Source organism: Chrysemys picta, chromosome 8, assembly GCF_011386835.1.
Source record: "Chrysemys picta bellii isolate R12L10 chromosome 8, ASM1138683v2, whole genome shotgun sequence".
In the NCBI taxonomy this organism is placed as follows: Eukaryota; Metazoa; Chordata; order Testudines; family Emydidae; genus Chrysemys; species Chrysemys picta.
In genome coordinates, this window is record NC_088798.1 from 12,050,089 (window position 1) to 12,068,177 (window position 18,089).

General features: G+C 41.0%; 1 protein-coding gene across 3 annotated transcripts in view; it reads right to left on the reverse strand.

Annotated features, from left to right (window-relative positions):
• GLIS1 (GLIS family zinc finger 1) overlaps positions 1 to 18,089 on the reverse strand; it is a 277,784-nt gene that overhangs the window by 38,242 nt on the left and 221,453 nt on the right. The window contains exons 5-7 of one of the 3 annotated variants that reach the window (XM_024104910.3): positions 15,447 to 15,608; positions 10,756 to 10,854; positions 6,961 to 7,093 (exon numbers count right to left, since the gene is read on the reverse strand). In XM_024104910.3, coding sequence (XP_023960678.3) covers positions 6,961 to 7,093; positions 10,756 to 10,854; positions 15,447 to 15,608 — 394 coding nt within the window. Of the gene's footprint in view, positions 1 to 6,960; positions 7,094 to 10,743; positions 10,855 to 15,446; positions 15,609 to 18,089 lie in introns of all 3 variants that reach the window. The other 2 variants (XM_008167923.4, XM_065553845.1) reach the window with 2 other exon arrangements.

Here is an 18,089-nt window from a genome sequence, read left to right on the forward strand (position 1 = left end):
AGTGGGGCAGGTAATATGAGGTAACTTCTGTTTCACTGTAAAATAGTCTCTCCACCTTGATTTATTTCCTCTGTCTCTTTCTCATATGGAATATGTGATTGGATCTCATATGGAGTAATGTGACCTGGTGGAAGTATAGGAAGAGATTTACTAAAACTAGATTTTAAAAATACCCCAGTGACAGATTAGATATAGTCATCCAAGAAATCATATTGGGGAAGGATTGGCATTATTGAGAAACACGGGATATTCATGAACTAGAGCAGGGGTCGGCAACCTTTCAGAAGTGGGGTGCTGAGTCTTCATTTATTCACTCTAATTTAAGGTTTCACGTGCCAGTCATACATTTTAATGTTTTTAGAAGGTCTCTTTCTCTAAGTCTATAATATATAACTAAACTATTGTTGTATGTAAAGTAAATAAGGTTTTTAAAATGTTTAAGAAGCTTCATTTAAAAATTAAATGAAAATGCAGAGCCCCCTGGACCAGTGGCTAGGACCCGGGCAGTGTGAGTGCCAGCTCGCATGCCACCTTCGGCACGCGTGCCATAGGTTGCCTACTCCTGAACTAGAACAATTTTACTTCAAGACTGTGACTCAGAGCTGCATAAAGCCAGGTTTCCAAAAGAGCTGAGCTTCCATTTAGACACCAAAAAATAGCAAAGTCTGACACTGTGAGGGGAGAGCCAGCAGCAGCCTTCTGGAGGATCAAACACCAGGGTTGACCTGAAATGTCGTGTGTCAGGGAGAAAGGGATGAAGCTTTAACAGCTTGGAGAAATATGAGCATCCTATTCTCTGTTCTTTCTTCTGTAACATCAGAAGGGGTGGGGCCAAGCTGGGCAAGGTTGTGGTGGGAGGGGTGTCTCAGGCTTCAGGCTCAGAAGCGAGGTATGGTCTCTGTACCATTTATCTGTGAGCTCAATTTTCTCCCTGTTTTCTAACACATTTTGTTTTACTGAGGACCTTTGGGATCTTAGACTGGTCCTGGCACTATTCACTGCAATCCATCCTGCGGAGACATAAATGATCCTTCAGTTTCTTCACAGAAGAGTTGAAGCGGTTGGGGAAATCCACACAAGGCTCTCAGCTAATGGCACCGACCAAGAAGCCGATCCTGGAGGTGCTGCTAGCGCCCTCATGAGTTTGAAGAGCCCAGGTGATAAAGTTAAAATGATTCCTCCACAATCCTATAGTCCTACATCTTCCTGCCACACTGAATAAAGGAATGTAACAATACTCGAGAGCATTCTGTGTGTCATCACAGAATCCCAATAACATCATGAGCATTAAAAGTCACTATCCTTTCCTTTAAACTAGGTTTGACGGGGACAGGTGAGCAAAGCCCACAGGTAAGTGGGGAATATGGAGACCGGGGAGATGGGTCGGAAACGAGAGGGAGTGTGGGCTATATTGGCAGAGAGAAAGGAGAGTCAGGACAAAACTGGGAGGAAAGATCAAACCAGTATCTTAGATGCCTATATACAAATGCGAGAAGTATGGGGAATAAGCAGGAAGAACTGGAAGTGCTAATAAATAAATACAACTATGACATTGTTGGCATCACTGAAACTTGGTGGGATAATACACATGATTGGAATGTTGGTGTGGATGGGTACAGCTTGCTCAGGAAGGATAGACAGGGGAAAAAGGGAGGAGGTGTTGCCTTATATATTAAAAATGTACACACTTGGACTGAGGTAGAGATGGACATAGGAGACGGAAGTGTTGAGAGTCTCTGGGTTAGGCTTAAAGGGGCAAAAAACAAGGGAGATGTCATGCTAGGAGTCTACTACAGGCCACCTAACCAGGGGGAAGAGGTGGATGAGGCTTTTTTCAAGCAACTAACAAAATCATCCAAAGCCCAAGATTTGGTGGTGATGGGGGACTTCAACTATCCGGATATATGTTGGGAAAATAACACAGCGGGGCACAGACTATCCAACAAATTCTTGGACTGCATTGGAGACAACTTTTTATTTCAGAAGGTTGAAAAAGCTACTAGGGGGGAAGCTGTTCTAGACTTGATTTTAACAAATAGGGAGGAACTCGTTGAGAATGTGAAAGTAGAAGGCAGCCTGGGTGAAAGTGATCATGAAATCATAGAGTTTGCAATTCTAACGAAGGGTAGAAGGGAGAACAGCAAAATAGAGACAATGGATTTCAGGAAGGCAGATTTTGGGAAGCTCAGAGAGCTGATAGGTAAGGTCCCATGGGAATCAAGACTGAGGGGAAAAACAACTGAGGAGAGTTGGCAGTTTTTCAAAGGGACACTATTAAGGGCCCAAAAGCAAGCTATTCCGCTGGTTAGGAAAGATAGAAAATGTGGCAAAAGACCACCTTGGCTTAACCATGAGATCTTGCACGATCTAAAAAATAAAAAGGAGTCATATAAAAAATGGAAACTAGGACAGATTACAAAGGATGAATATAGGCAAACAACACAGGAATGCAGGGGCAAGATTAGAAAGGCAAAGGCCCAAAATGAGCTCAAACTAGCTACAGGAATAAAAGGAAACAAGAAGACTTTTTATCAATACATTAGAAGCAAGAGGAAGACCAAAGACAGGGTAGGCCCACTGCTTAGTGAAGAGGGAGAAACAGTAACAGGAAACTTGGAAATGGCAGAGATGCTTAATGACTTCTTTGTTTCGGTCTTCACCGAGAAGTCTGAAGCAATGCCTAACATAGTGAATGCTAATGGGAAGGGGGTAGGTTTAGCGGATAAAATAAAAAAAGAACAAGTTAAAAATCACTTAGAAAAGTTAGATGCCTGCAAGTCACCCGGGCCTGATGAAATGCATCCTAGAATACTCAAGGAGCTAATAGAGGAGGTATCTGAGCCTCTAGCTATTATCTTTGGAAAGTCATGGGAGACGGGAGAGATTCCAGAAGACTGGAAAAGGGCAAATATAGTGCCCATCTATAAAAAGGGAAATAAAAACAACCCAGGTAACTACAGACCAGTTAGTTTAACTTCTGTGCCAGGGAAGATAATGGAGCAAGTAATTAAGGAAATCATCTACAAACACTTGGAAGGTGGTAAGGTGATAGGGAACAGCCAGCATGGATTTGTGAAGAACAAATCATGTCAAACCAATCTGATAGCTTTCTTTGATAGAATAACGAGCCTTGTGGATAAGGGTGAAGCGGTGGATGTGGTATACCTAGACTTTAGTAAGGCATTTGATACGGTCTCGCATGATATTCTTATCGATAAACTAGGCAAATACAAATTAGATGGGGCTACTATAAGGTGGGTGCATAACTGGCTGGATAACCGTACTCAGAGAGTTGTTATTAATGGTTCCCAATCCTGCTGGAAAGGCGTAACGAGTGGGGTTCCGCAGGGGTCTGTTTTGGGACCGGCTCTGTTCAATATCTTCATCAACGACTTAGATATTGGCATAGAAAGTACGCTTATTAAGTTTGCGGATGATACCAAACTGGGAGGGATTGCAACTACTTTGGAGGACAGGGTCATAATTCAAAATGATCTGGACAAATTGGAGAAATGGTCTGAGTTAAACAGGATGAAGTTTAACAAAGACAAATGCAAAGTGCTCCACTTAGGAAGGAAAAATCAATTTCACACATACAGAATGGGAAAAGACTGTCTAGGAAGGAGTACGGCAGAAAGGGATCTAGGGGTTATAGTGGACCACAAGCTAAATATGAGTCAACAGTGTGATGCTGTTGCAAAAAAAGCAAACATGATTCTGGGATGCATTAACAGGTGTGTTGTGAGCAAGACACGAGAAGTCATTCTTCCGCTCTACTCTGCTCTGGTTAGGCCTCAGCTGGAGTATTGTGTCCAGTTCTGGGCGCCGCATTTTAAAAAAGATGTGGAGAAATTGGAAAGGGTCCAAAGAAGAGCAACAAGAATGATTAAAGGTCTTGAGAACATGACCTATGAAGGAAGGCTGAAAGAACTGGGTTTGTTTAGTTTGGAGAAGAGAAGACTGAGAGGGGACATGATAGCAGTTTACAGGTATCTAAAAGGGTGTCATGAGGAGGAGGGAGAGAACTTGTTCACCTTAGCCTCTAAGGATAGAACCAGAAACAATGGGTTTAAACTGCAGCAAGGGAGGTCTAGGTTGGACATTAGGAAAAAGTTCCTAACTGTCAGGGTGGTTAAACACTGGAATAAATTGCCTAGGGAGGTTGTGGAATCTCCGTCTCTGGAGATATTTAAGAGTAGGTTAGATAAATGTCTATCAGGGATGGTCTAGACAGTATTTGGTCCTGCCATGCGGGCAGGGGACTGGACTCGATGACCTCTCGAGGTCCCTTCCAGTCCTATAATCTATGATTCTATGATTCTATGATTACATCTTATTCTCAGGGAGTTATAATTCAGCTATTTTAATTTACAATAGGGTAAAAGTGGTTATAGAAGGTGTCAACCAGGATACTATCTTTTTTTTGAAGACCTTGACTAGTAAAAAGCTGAAGATTTTTGTAGATTCAGATGCTTCTCAGAGTTGCTCTAACAAAGCACACAAGGGATACTAGGACCTCTTGTGATGTCTGAGGAACTCAGCGCCAGGAATTCTTGTATTGTAACCCCAGTTCACCATGGACTCCGTATCTGTCTGTGAACAAAATCATTTAGGGTTTAACTATATTACAAAATGTGTGCCAATGTAACTAGATCAGTTTAAAATCGATTAATGACACCAGTGCAAACATCTTATATAGATGCACTTAAACTGGTTTAAATTTCACTTGAATCAGTTTAAGTCATGCTTAAAGTGACTTAAGTTAATGCTATATTACTCTAAATTGATTTAAATATGTCTGTGTTAAGAGTTTGCACCTACATAACTAGATTGATTTTAACACAGGGCAAGTTTTCTAATATAGACCAAGCCTTAGATGCACAATTTCAGAACTGACCTATTCTACTTTTAAGTGGCTCACTTTTAGAAACCCAACTTGAGAAACCCACGATGCCCCCCACTACATGGACTGCAAATTGGCCTCAGCTCTTATGCCTGGAGTCCATAGCCCCCCATCCCTCTGTGCATGCCTACAAGGACCATGGACAGTCTATCCATAACTGGTATTTATGTGGATAGCTATTTAAGCAAATACAGAATGAAAACAGCAAATTAATGTCTATTACATCCTTTCTCTGGAGATTCTATCCAGACCATACAAGGTGATGGATGCAAAATGATGTAATACATCTCTTCCATTTCTAATGTGCATCTGTGGTCAAAAAAGATGCTAGGATGTATAAGGAACAGGATGGAGAATAATATGGAAAATATTATAATGCCATTATATAAATCAATGGGCTGGCCTCATCTGGAATGCTCTGTGAAGTACTGGTCACCCCATCTCAAAAAGGATATATAGGGGATTCAGAGCCAGGTGACAAGAGTGATTAGGGGCCTAGAAAAACTCTTGTGAAGAAAGATCAAAAAGATTGGGACTGTTTACCTTAGAAAAGAGGCAAATACAAGGGGGCCTTGTAACAGTATATAAAGTGAATGGTCTAGAGAAGGTAGATGCTTTTGCTCCCACTCTCTTGTAACAGGAAAAAAAGGGGCATTTACTGAAATTGAATGCTGGCAAATTCAAAATTGATAACAAGAAATTATTTCAGAAAACATGTAGACTGGAACTCACTGCCACAGGATGTTGCTGAGGTTAAGATTCAAAGCGAGACTGGACATTCACATGGACAAGAAGAACATCCAGAATTATCATATAATAAAGTTAACAAAAAAGTGATATAAAACTTCAAGTTTCAAGTTTAAATCAATCTCTAATTATTAGGGATTATTATTATTTGTATCGAAGCAGGAGTCTCTGGACCAGGACCCTATTGTGCTAGGTGCTGTACAACACAGAATAAAGAGACTCTCCTGGCCCTGAGGAGCTTACAATCTAAGTAGGATGGGGGAAGATTATCCAACATTTGCCTATTGCAGGGTGTCTTGCACGTTCCTCTGAAGCATCTGGTGATGGCCACTTACAGGGATAGACTACTGGACTAGATGGACCATAGATCTGATCCAATCGGGAAAATTTTATGCTACTAACTGCCACAGTATTTACTCTGTAGTACTGCAGCATCAAAAGAAGAATGTTCTTCCATTGATAACATATCATAGCAGTAGTCATCATCACCTTCATACCTAATAGTGACACAAGAATCCAATATGACATCAGTGAAAATCAGAGGCCAGGGGCCCACTGTGCCCAGTTGGGAAGAGGAATGTAGAAGTGTCAGGGCTAATCTGTTTTCATCATTTAAAACAAAACAAACAAACAAAAACCAGTAAGCACTAGATCAAGGTGACGAACTTCCACTTTAGGAGGCTAAATCCAAAATTTAGATTCCCCCAATCCCCTGCTCCGACCAGCCCTGTAGGTACCTAAGTTGCCATTGGTAAAATTTCCCCTGTTTGGCATGCACAAAGCCACACCCTCACCCCTCTGGCAGCTCACCCATGAAGAGGCAGCAGGGATATTTTTGTAATGGAAGCAACTCCTGCACTCCAGATAACACCTATATCTCCACTGCCCAAAAAGGGATATATTTAATGGGGGATATTTGTTTGGGAGCAGAACAGGAAGTTTATCTGTGAATTTCTGTCTTTGTTAGAACTCCTGCTGTACTTTAACATAGCTTGTGCATTTGTGTGCTGCTGAGACCAACACAAACTTAAAGAGATTGAGCGTGATTTTCAGAGATGTTGAAGACCCACAACGTCATATAAAATTAAAGAGAGCAATGGTGCTCAGCATCTCTGAAAAATTTATAATTGGTCACCTGCGATATAATGGTGAAATAATGCACTATACATTTTTAACCTCATTTATAATCTACATTCTGGTTTTTACAATCTTAAACATAATGGGCTGTTTTTCCACAGTGGCCCAAGGTCTTTAATAATCCTTATTTAAAATGACACATATAACATCATATTTACTGGAATTATTCTTACCTGCTATTAGGTCATGGTGACCTATAGATCTACCACACTTCCCATCCAAAATGTGTTGTGAAGATGTGTGGAGTTGCTGTATAGCTAAGCATTCACTTAGTACATCTTGTTCAATATCAGTACATGAATGTAGCTGCAAGAGGAGGATAAAACAAAGAGATCTTATTTCAAAGTAAACCAAACTGTAGCTAATTGAATTCATATGTCTGTTTGGTTATAGCCTATGTATAGAAGGAAGGAACAAAATGTCATTCTTAGGAACTTAGTGTAATTGAGGATATACCCGGTACTAAGTATTTCTAATTAGAGGTCATTGGGTTTTCTTAAGCACACAAGTTAAGTGCTAATCTTACACCAACAGCATTTTGGTTCAGAAACAAAGTACCCTATGTTTCTTCAATTTTATGGCATAATTTAACTACATATTTCTAGCTCTCTGTAGTGTTTTGGGTTCTTTGGCAAAAGGTTTGCATTGTTTTTGAAACTGTGACACTTGGAAAGACTTTTGATAGGGAAAGAAAAGTGTTTGTGCTTATCAGATTAAAACTGGTGAAATAAGGCAATGTCGGTAATGTGTAAGAGGTATCACTGATGTGTCAGCTGGTCTCCATGTAAATTAATGCTCTGGCAAAAGTGTCTGTAGCATGCTCTGAAAACCACAACGTCGATCATATTAAAAACAGCAGGAGGGGAGAATTAAGAAAGAAAAGCATTTCTAATTCTCCTTCAAACATGCTTATGTTGCCAAATGTTTGTCATAATATAGTGCTCACATTACACAAATAGCCATCGTATTCTGTGGCCATTAATAGTTATTGTTTTGAAGTTTACAGTTTTGCATACCAATCCCCCCTGGGATTAGTTATTCTAAATGGAAGGTCCAGGCAAACCTATTTAGGGTTCTGTTATCCAGGCATTTGTTTTTTTAAGATAAATATCTAGCATTTTGGATAACAATCTGCAGCTGAAGCCAATAAAACTTTAACTACTACTAAATTAACCACTAGCATCCTAGATTTTGTTCTCCTAACAAAAAAAAATTGAGAAAGATCTAACAAACCTCCTCTAAGGTATGGACTAAATATTCAGGGCTCCTCTGATGTAAATCTCTGCTCAGAACATTTTTCAAAAAATCAAAGATTGTGCTTATTGGTTGGATGCGTCAAACGTGCGGGCAGAGCAGCCTGTTAATTTTTCTTTCTTGGCTAAGTCACTTCTACTTAGAATTCAGCAAACATAGATAACAATGGACAGATCTGCCTTTGCTGAGTCATAAACTGCAAATGATAAAGCAACTAAAATCAGCCATTTGCTCATTTTTCCTGTTTCAGATTGGAGATGGGAAGAGACTGGAGTCAGTTTTAGAAACATTGAACTATACTTTCAGTTAAACATATTGGAGGGGAAAAATGTGCAAGTGAAATATTTATTTTGCTTATTAGTTCTTTACTGATGATACATGCTTTACTTCATTTTCATAGAAGTCTGATCAAAATACATTTTAAATCTGCTGCTATCTTTAGAAGTCTTTTTAATAAAAATTCTGAATGGCTCCAAGATCTGTATAAACATAGATCACAATCCTATAAACACCCACGTATATACTTGGAGTCAAAGGGACTGCGCCCATGCCTAGAGTTAAGGATGTACACCAGTGTTTGCAGGGTGGGGCCTTATGGCCCAATCACGAAGTTCTGACTACTAGGAAATCACATCCTTCGTGGGGAAAATCCAAAGAGGAGATTGGAAACTCCTGGGCTCTTAAAACTTTTCATACTTCAAGTTTGGAGATAAGTCCCATGTGATCTGGCTGCCAGGGTAAATCAGCAGAAATAACTGCATCTGTCTGTAGGGTCCTCACATTGGCGTGAGGCAGTAGAAGAGCTCTGTATCTCTATTCAGGATCCTAGAACTTGATACGCTGTTACAGGCCACTATAAAAAATGGTGCGCATAAAGCACTCCAAAGTAACTAGAGGCAAAACGACAGAATTCCAGGAGAAGAGGAAAGACTACACGTGAGCGTCATTCCACTAGCACACAATCTGTGATGAGAACCCCTCCAGCAGTCAGCTTCAGCTACTCCCATGGGAGAGACGGGTATGGAGTAAGAGGGTGTTTCCACATAATAATGTGCTGACAGGGCTATTTTGCATTGCAAATGCCCAAGAGGGTCATGCGGGATGATGCCACAGAAAGCCATCTTCCTCCTGGCTCCACTGCCTTCCTTCTCCATCACCTCTTACACCAGAACCCTTGGAACTGTAGATCTGAAACCCCATGTAGGGAGCTACTGGTGGTATCATGGGCTGCTGCTGTTACTTCATCTCCTGTCCCTGCTGCCTTTACTTCTTGTTGTTATTGGTCTGTTCCCAGCCTCTCTACAAGAAGAGGGAGACCAGAGCATTTGGGGATCACTTGTCAGGCAAAACCCACGCTGAATTCAGAACTTTCCTGGGAGTTCTACCACATAAGGACACCCTATCACTGTGGTCCATAACCCTGTCTCTGGCCTCTCCTAGACATGTACACCTAGGCCATTTCCAAAGCTTTTGCCTCTTCCTCCTCCATGCCATGACCAATTCTGTCCCTTTCTCTGTCCAAATCATGAACATTTATCTAGGCCCTTATATCCTGTCCAGACTGCTGCAATCGCTTTCTCTCTGGCCTTCTTGACATCCATCTTGCTCCTCCATGGTCCCTTCAAAATTCTACTGCTAAAATAACCTCCATTGTGATATTGTTGCCTCTCTCTTTGAGTCCCTCCGCTGGCTCCTGCACTCCGCTGCATTAAGTACAAGCTTCTGGTCCTTACCTTTGAGGCTCTTCACTACTAGCTGCTCCCTACCTGTATCCACTCTTGTGTCCTGTTGTATTGTCACCTCCCATCTGCTCCATTTTCCTTAAATCCCACCTTGCTGTGATGCCTACAAAATTCTGAACAATGACTAGGCAGCTGGTGTGGTGTGACTGCTGCTTATTATGCTAATCACAATTGCCTCATTGTTATTTTATAATCCCCCACATCCCCTCGTCTATTGTATCCACATGTTATCTCCTCTCATATACTTAAACTGTAAGCTCTTTGGGGCAGCCATCATCCTTTCATTAATTAGCGAACAATGCCTTACTGTAACAGGGCCCTGATCTTTGCCTGGAACCTTCAGGTCCTATTCCAATAACAACAAAAATAACAATGAATTCAGGATTGAACCCATAGAAACCCATGGGTTTTTTCATAAAATATTTGGCTGGATGGAATACTAGTAAATACATAATGAGCAATGTGGGTTTGAAATGATTTATAAATGTGTTTAAAACACAGGTCCAATGGTCTATAGAGGGTGTTTTTTCTAACCTACTAAAATATCACATTTTTCCTGACATTTATAAATTATTCAGGTGTGGGATTCACCCATATTTTAAATGAGCTGCTAAACTAAGCGACCCATTTGATTTGGGTGTGAATGAGAGCAGAATTTGGAGTCATATGTCAGAAGGATGAACAGGAGGGAATTTGAAAGAAGGGCCTGGTTTAATAGTGCAGAGCAAACCGCTCTGCAAGGGGGGGAAAAATAGCATTGATAATCACTGCAACAAGAAAATGGAAGTCTGACTGGCAACAGTGAAAAACCATCAGGAAGTTCAATTTTCACCTAGCAACAACACAGTGAAATCCTGATTTGAAAAAACATAAATCACAGACCAATTAAAAACAAACATATTGATGAAATTTCAGTAAGTGTTCATTTGAGCATGCCACAGTTTTGATCGATGGCCTTACCTTCTTACGCACCTGTTGTTCTTTGGCAGAATGAGCTTTCACATGTTTGCGCAGGGAACTTGGATCCGTGTAGCGTTTGGAGCACCCGGGAATTTGACAGGCATATGGTTTCTGTAAATGCATGGAAAAGAAAAAGAAAGGGAAGGATTTCAGCTTTTATAGGCACCTACCTTTATAATACGAAGCCCGAGTTCAACAATTAGAATACAAAATAGCTGGAGACTATAATTTATGTGAAAACATATTGTAAAACCCCAAGCTGTTTGCTCAGCTTGCAACCTCTAGTTTTGCAAATACTTCTGTGTATAACAAGTCTGGCTGTGGGCCAGCTGTGGCGCACACAGAACAGCAATGACAGCTCATATTCTGAAGTCAGTCCAAATCCTGAGAGCACTTAACACATCTGTACTCTTACACTTTTGGGGATTGATTACTGGACTGAATTAAATAATAATGAGGAATAAATAGTTGGGTTTTGAGAACACTATAGTATTTCCACTTTTTGCAAGTACAAAGTGACACAGTATTGCAAAGATCTTTAAGTATCATTACAAAAAAAAAAAAGAAAAAAACGTGGTTCCTGATTCTGACTTCCTACTGGTTTTACACAGACAGTGTCACATATGTTGCAAAGCAAAAAGTAAGGCATTAACACTGGAGTGCTTTCACACATTCTTCCTGTTCCTGTTTTAAATAACACAAATGCTTTATTTACACAATTTATACTCATACAAATAACACTAAACACAAACATTACAGCAAATCAACAAATACAGAAAAACTCAGCATTGTTGACCTTGCCAGGGAAAGCCCTCTCCAGCTGTGAATAGTATCTGCCAGAGGTTACCTCTCTGCGATGGCACAACATGAAGATCTTCAAGTGGCAAGAACAGCCTAGTTTAGCTGAGCAGTTCCAATGGATTCCTTTCACGTGGTAGAAAGATACTTCTCCTACCTGCAGGAAGAACACTCTTCTCTATCTGGAGGGTATCGAAGCTCCTTCCTATTACAACAGAACAGCTGCAGGGCCCTCTTGGTAAACCCCCGCTAATGCAAGCCTGACCAAATGCCTAATTTGGCTGTGGCACCACTTCTGGGCCCTGACAACAAAAGGCAATCTTTAAACTGTTAGGGAAATCCTAAATGAATGTGTTATTCCCAAGGTACTTGGTCACACTCAGGTGGTAACAAAGGATCGCTTCATGCCAAGCCTCAAAGAGCCTCTAACCAGAGCCTAATTTTGCTGTTTTTTTCCTGTGGCTTTTTGGAGCTTGTTTGCCTGCCCACCCATCATGCCAATGTACTATGCCAGAGGGGCCTCAGTACATGGGCCAGTAAGTTCTTTTAGTGTCCTCCCAGGAGGTTTGGTTTGGCCTCTCACCTTTGTGCTTTGATCACCTTCAAGGGCTGACATCAGAGTCACACATTTGAACCTCTTCTCTTTTCATAGAAAGCATTCCGACATGGTCACTTTCAGCTGCAGTGCAAAGTGCACACAAGCCCAATTGCACCACTAAAGCCTTATGTAACGGCAGCAAGGGAGGAGTGGGATTGGGGCTCCCAGCAGAATGGCAATATAGGGGTGCCATTTACCCCCTTGGTTTGCACAGAAGGGGTCATGCGCGGAAAAAAGTGATGGAGTCGTGATTCTGTAGTCAGGAGCTGCATTCCCATGCTGTGGTTCTGCTTAGATAAAACCCTGCACTTCATTTGGATAAAGCCCAGTAGCTCTGGCTTGGTACAGATAAAATGAATTTCAGCAGCACTGGAAGAGTGATGACACCCCTTCCTAATTGCAGCACAGATAACTTCCCTAATTCTGCTTTCACCGTGGGAAATATGAGCTAGTAATTTCAGTTATTTAATCAAACCAACCCAATCTAACTGGTCACTGTAATTATTTACATATTCTCCTTTCTGAGAAGATAAACGATGGATTGACCTACATGCGGAGTTTTAAATCAATACCAAATGCGCTCCATACGAAATAAGCATCCATGTAAATCCTTTTTTCTTTCTAGGTACCTCCAGAGGATAAATAACCCTGTTCCTTATATCAAGAGGAAATTTCCAAAGGAATAATAGGATCATTCACCAACTCAAAGCCTTAAAGGCTATCACAATACCTACTCAGAAACTTACATAGGAAAGTAGATTTATTGAGAGTCTTTAGAATACACAGAGAACAGACATGTGAGGAAGGACTATGGAAACCTTTAACAAATTCCTTAATAGAAGAACCAGCAGAATATTTTTCTAGCCATGGTATCGCTATTAGTGATGGGGAAACTAGATCAGAAAAATGCCCATCTTTAATAGCCTAAATCTTTTTGCTTAGACATTCACACAGTCCTTCGATATGTAGTCAGTTTTTAAAGAGGTCTCTGAGTCCTGTGGGCTAATATTACATCCAGTCTGTACAGTAAAACCATACATGCATCATTAATTGTTTACACTGACATTCTAAAACAGGCAACACACTAAATAAAAACCACAGGTCTTAAATGAAGCAGGCAAATGAATGTTAGTTTCGGCAGAATATGAATATAGTGAGAATTTCAAAGAACCTGTAGCAGGGAAGTGTGAATAACAGTTCCAGACACTTTGGAAAGTTAGTCAAAAATTATTACTGTACCTTTGTGCTGCTGTACGAGAATTTCAGAGGTTAAAGAAACAGAGAGACAAGGAGAAGAAAAGAGAGCTAAGTTTAGAGATTTTTTTGCAATATCACATAGATCAACAGACACAAGAACTCCTGGTTATTTTGTTCAGCGTACTATACAATTGTACAAAAGCTCTACTAAATGATATTCCATTTGCGAGTCAAGCTTATATATATGTTTTTATATTAACTTCAAGCAGTTAAACTTCAAAAATGTGTATCCCGTACAGTATATTCAGTTTCAAAAGAGACACATTTTAGAACTAATTACAAATTCAAATATTTCAGGTTGACTTTCAAATAAATAAAACATTGTTATTGTAAGTGTGCTTGGGTTTGGAAAATGTGACTGACTCGCTTCTCTTACTTGTTTGTTTTTGCAAGGCATAATGTACATTACGCATTCCTTAATGCTGCACTGTCTGAAATGTGTAGCTGCTTAAAAAGTAAATATCAATTAAACTCCAAAGTTCTGCCCCATAAACACTCGGCCAAATGTTAAACTATATATTCACCTCTTTGAAAAAGACAAAGGAATGACTCTTGCTGTTATTCTTCACAAGCTCTAGGCTGGGGACTTAATTGGCCTATGATGTCTGTTTGCTTCCTTTGCCTTAAAATCGGCAAAATAATCATATCAGGGTTTAGGGCAGCTTCAGCCCAAATTAAAATTTTTAGAATGGCTACTTAAAAAAGAAACCCTGATGAATAGGTAATACATCAGAAACCCAGGGCTGGCTCCAGGTTTTCTGCTGCCCCGAGCGGCGGAGAAAAAAAAAAAAAAAAAAAGGCCGATCCACGGCACTTCGGCGGCAGCTCAATCGCGCCGCTCCATTCTTCGGCGGCGGTTCGGCGGTGGGTCCTTCACTCCCACTCTTCCTCTTCGGCGGCACTTTGGGGGCAGCTCAAAGAGGAAGAGAGGGACTGAGGGACCCGCTGCCGAATTCCCGCTGAAGACCCGGACGGGCCGCCCCACTAGTGGACGGAGTGCTGCCCCTTTGTATTGGCTGCCCAAAGCACCTGCTTCCTTAGCTGGTGCCTGGAGCCAGCCCTGCAGAAACCCCAAACATCCTTGACAGAGGCCAGCTAACATGGCCTTTTTATTATGTATCAAGGAGAAAGGCACATCATGTGTCTTCTTCCACAGGCTCACCCACTGCAGATACACTTCGGTAAAACTCCACTTCTGAGAATCACACTGCAGATATTCTGCTCTCCTGGCATACTCTCCAAGGGCCTGATCCAAAGCCTATCACGGAAGTCAATGGAAAGACTCCTACGAACATCATTAGGGTTTGGAGCAGGCCCCATGTGCTGTGCATGCATTAAGAGCAGAACATTAGAGACAAGGTCTACCACGTCTATGTGCGAGAAGAACTTGGTACTTATAATTCATTTTCAATGCAGTTAATCATTAGCACTATTCACACATCACGCATGGTTGATGTATTCTTGCCTTTTGGGAGGGTGGGGTTTACAAAATTGTGTCCATTAATTTATTTTCTCTTAAGGTGTTTGCCATGGTCCTGTGGTCACTTAGATCAGACTTTGTCAAAATAAGCAAGAAAACTATTGAATTTCTTACAGCAACAATTTTTCAAGCCTTGATTCTGTCCCGTTTATTCACACAGAGGAGTATCTTATTATACATGCTGTTCCTCAAGGTGAGCAACACCTTACTCCATGAGTATTCCGAGGAATACCATACTTTGGTATTCCTTGGAATACTCCTGGAGTAAGGTGTTGCTTACCAAAGTAACTTACCAAAGGTGTTGCTTACCAAAGTTGCTTACCAAAGTATGGTATTCCTCGGTTTGAGTAAGGGTAATAGAATTTGGCCCTCAGTGGTTAAATGAGAAAATCTTCCATTATTTAAATCAATACATGCAGCTAAAAATCAAAGCAACTCTTCCTTCATCTCTTATTATTCAGACATTTTCATGAAATGGAAGTTGCCATATGCCAGTTTCAATGCAGATCCTGTACAAAGCCTGTTTAAACTCTCTGAGCAAGCCATAATATGAAATAAGGTAATGCTTACAGTATCCAGGTGTGTGCGCTGGTGCTTTGCCCGATCACTGGAGTTACTGAAAGCTTTCTGGCAGCCAGGGTGCTGACATAGGTAAGGTTTCTCTCCAGTATGACTCCTCAGGTGAATCTTAAGGTTTTCAAGCCTAGAGAATGCCTTGTTGCACCCTTCAAACTGCAATAAAGCCATAAAACATCTCTGTAAAGCATTATTAAATAAACCATGGGCAGCCACAATGAGTACAGTTAAAACCCAAGCTAGACATGTAATAAATCAACCAAAACTCAAACATCTGCTGAAATTTATGGGTGAAACACATCATTTTGTGCTACTGATTTCATCTATCACGAAAGGCACGGTGTGCAGATAGATAATACTATATTATTATAAATATCTCACACATGCAGTGTGCAGTGCTGAACCTTAACATTGTATGGTTCAGATATGGTTTTGGTAAGGAAGTTTAAAGAAAGAACAAGCATTCAGCTTCTGAAATGTTCACTTAAACAGTGTTTTTAACATTACTCTGGGGGGGGATTCTGCGCCACTGCGCAATGCAGAATTTTGTAGACATTAACATTGTGTGTGCAGAATTTCCTTTTCTCCACAGAAATGGGCTGCAGTGCTGCTGGCCACCACTAGAGGCCACTGGACTTGGCAGAGCCCAGCTCGCACATAGAAGACACCGCTGGAGGGCGGGAGAGGCAGCTAGAGGGTTCCTGGCAGCTGCAGTTTCCAGCATGCCCTGAGGGAAGGAGAGGTGACCAGATGTCCCAATTTTATAGGAATAGTCCCAATTTTGGGGTCTTTTTCTTATATGGGCTCCTATTACCCCCTGCCCCTTTCCCCGATTTTTCACACATGCTGTCTGGTCGCCCTAGCCGGTGCATAGGAAACTCCATGCAAGCCTGGGACACAGCATCAGGCTGTTTCTCCCTCTGGATCCCTGGGCTCTGGGGAGGGGTGGGTGTCTGGTCTGGGGGGGGGCATGTGGCTGGGCTCTGGGAGGGAGGGGGTGTGGGTATCTGGCCCGGGGGGGACACTGCAGCTGCACTCTGAGGGTTAGGGGATGCGGTGTATTGGCTGAGTGGGCCCCGAAGGTGGGCTCTCGGGGAGGAGGGGTTCTGGGTGTCTGCCCCCCCCCCCCCCCGCTAGGCTCTAGGGGGATAGGGGGTAGAGAAACAGGAACTGAGTTGTCATAGGGGTTTCTTTAACTCTCTACTCCTGGGGGAATTTTTGTGTGCGTCTTGTATTGTTACATACATACTTGCTGACAGGTATTTTGAAATAAATTACCAAAATAATTGAAAGTGGCATGATTGTGTAGTGTTATTTTGACAAATAAAATTTGCAGAATTTTAAAATATTGTATGTATAATTTTTAATTTTTTGGCACAGAATTTTTAATTTTTTGGCACGGAATGTCCCCAGGAGTCTAACATGAATTGGCACAAGAAACTTTATGGGGTATAACAATTCCCCATATCTATATAGCCGGTTATCTGAGCAATACTGGCTTTTACTGTTCTGGTTTCATTAAGAAAGCTTAAAGTGGTAGTTTATAGTGCTGTGTAGCATCTATTACAAATCCTATAGGTCAAGAGCCAATACTGATGTGGACAAACAGTATTAAGAGCTATAGCTAACAATTGCAGATGTAAAAGTACTACTGTTCATAAGGATATGTCAGTCTTCCAAAATTATCATAAAACCTCACCAGGTGAGTAGAATTTTGCTAGTCTGTGTGTGAATTAGTATCTGTGTATATACAGATAAACAGATACTGATCCAGATTGTATAGACACATGCATAATAAGAATTATCATTATTACAGTCAGAGTTCTACTAGTATAAAAATGTAAGATCCAAAAGAGAAAAAGAATGTGATTGTACAAATAATATGGGAGAGTTTAACTGATTTTACACAGTACGGCGTGTTTTTTGCTGGGTGCCTTCAACTCCCATGGACAAAGTTGAGGGTACTTAAGGCCTGATCCAAAGCCGACAGAAGTAAATTGAAAGGGTTATTAGATCCTTGCAGGAACATACCACCTAACTGCAAGTGACATTACCAAAATATGAGACCTTTTCCTATTTAGCTTTGTTTCTATTATACTACAGGATTCCAAGGTCCATTTCTAAAATTTATGTTATTAACATGAAGTGGTATATTTGTGATCCTATATATAATTTCTTTTCCCTTGAAATATCAACCCCTCTCTGGGACTGAAATACAGATGGTTTGGTGTGAAAGAAATATGGAGTCTAGTTAAGGATTAAACATAAGCATCATAGCCTCTGTTCTGGTACGGTTCTGCTGCACTACAAAACGAAGTGGTTAGAATGGTTTCTTTTATCGGTTTCTAATATGGATGCTAATCTGTAGTTTGAGGTACGCAATGATAGAATTTGTTGGTATCTGATACATATCAGGAAGGGGTGAATTAACCAGGTGGTCTTATCCAATTTCCTAACTGGTCATCAGCTTGTTTCTTGCAACAACAACAAAAAAGGATTATTGAATAAAATGTGTTGAATCCAATATGCATCTTTTTGTCACAATGCAAAAAATTAGAGTCAGACTCAGATGGCCCTCCCAACACATGTGGTTAGAATTAACCAAATGTACCCTGGTAACTTGTATTTTTTGTAGCA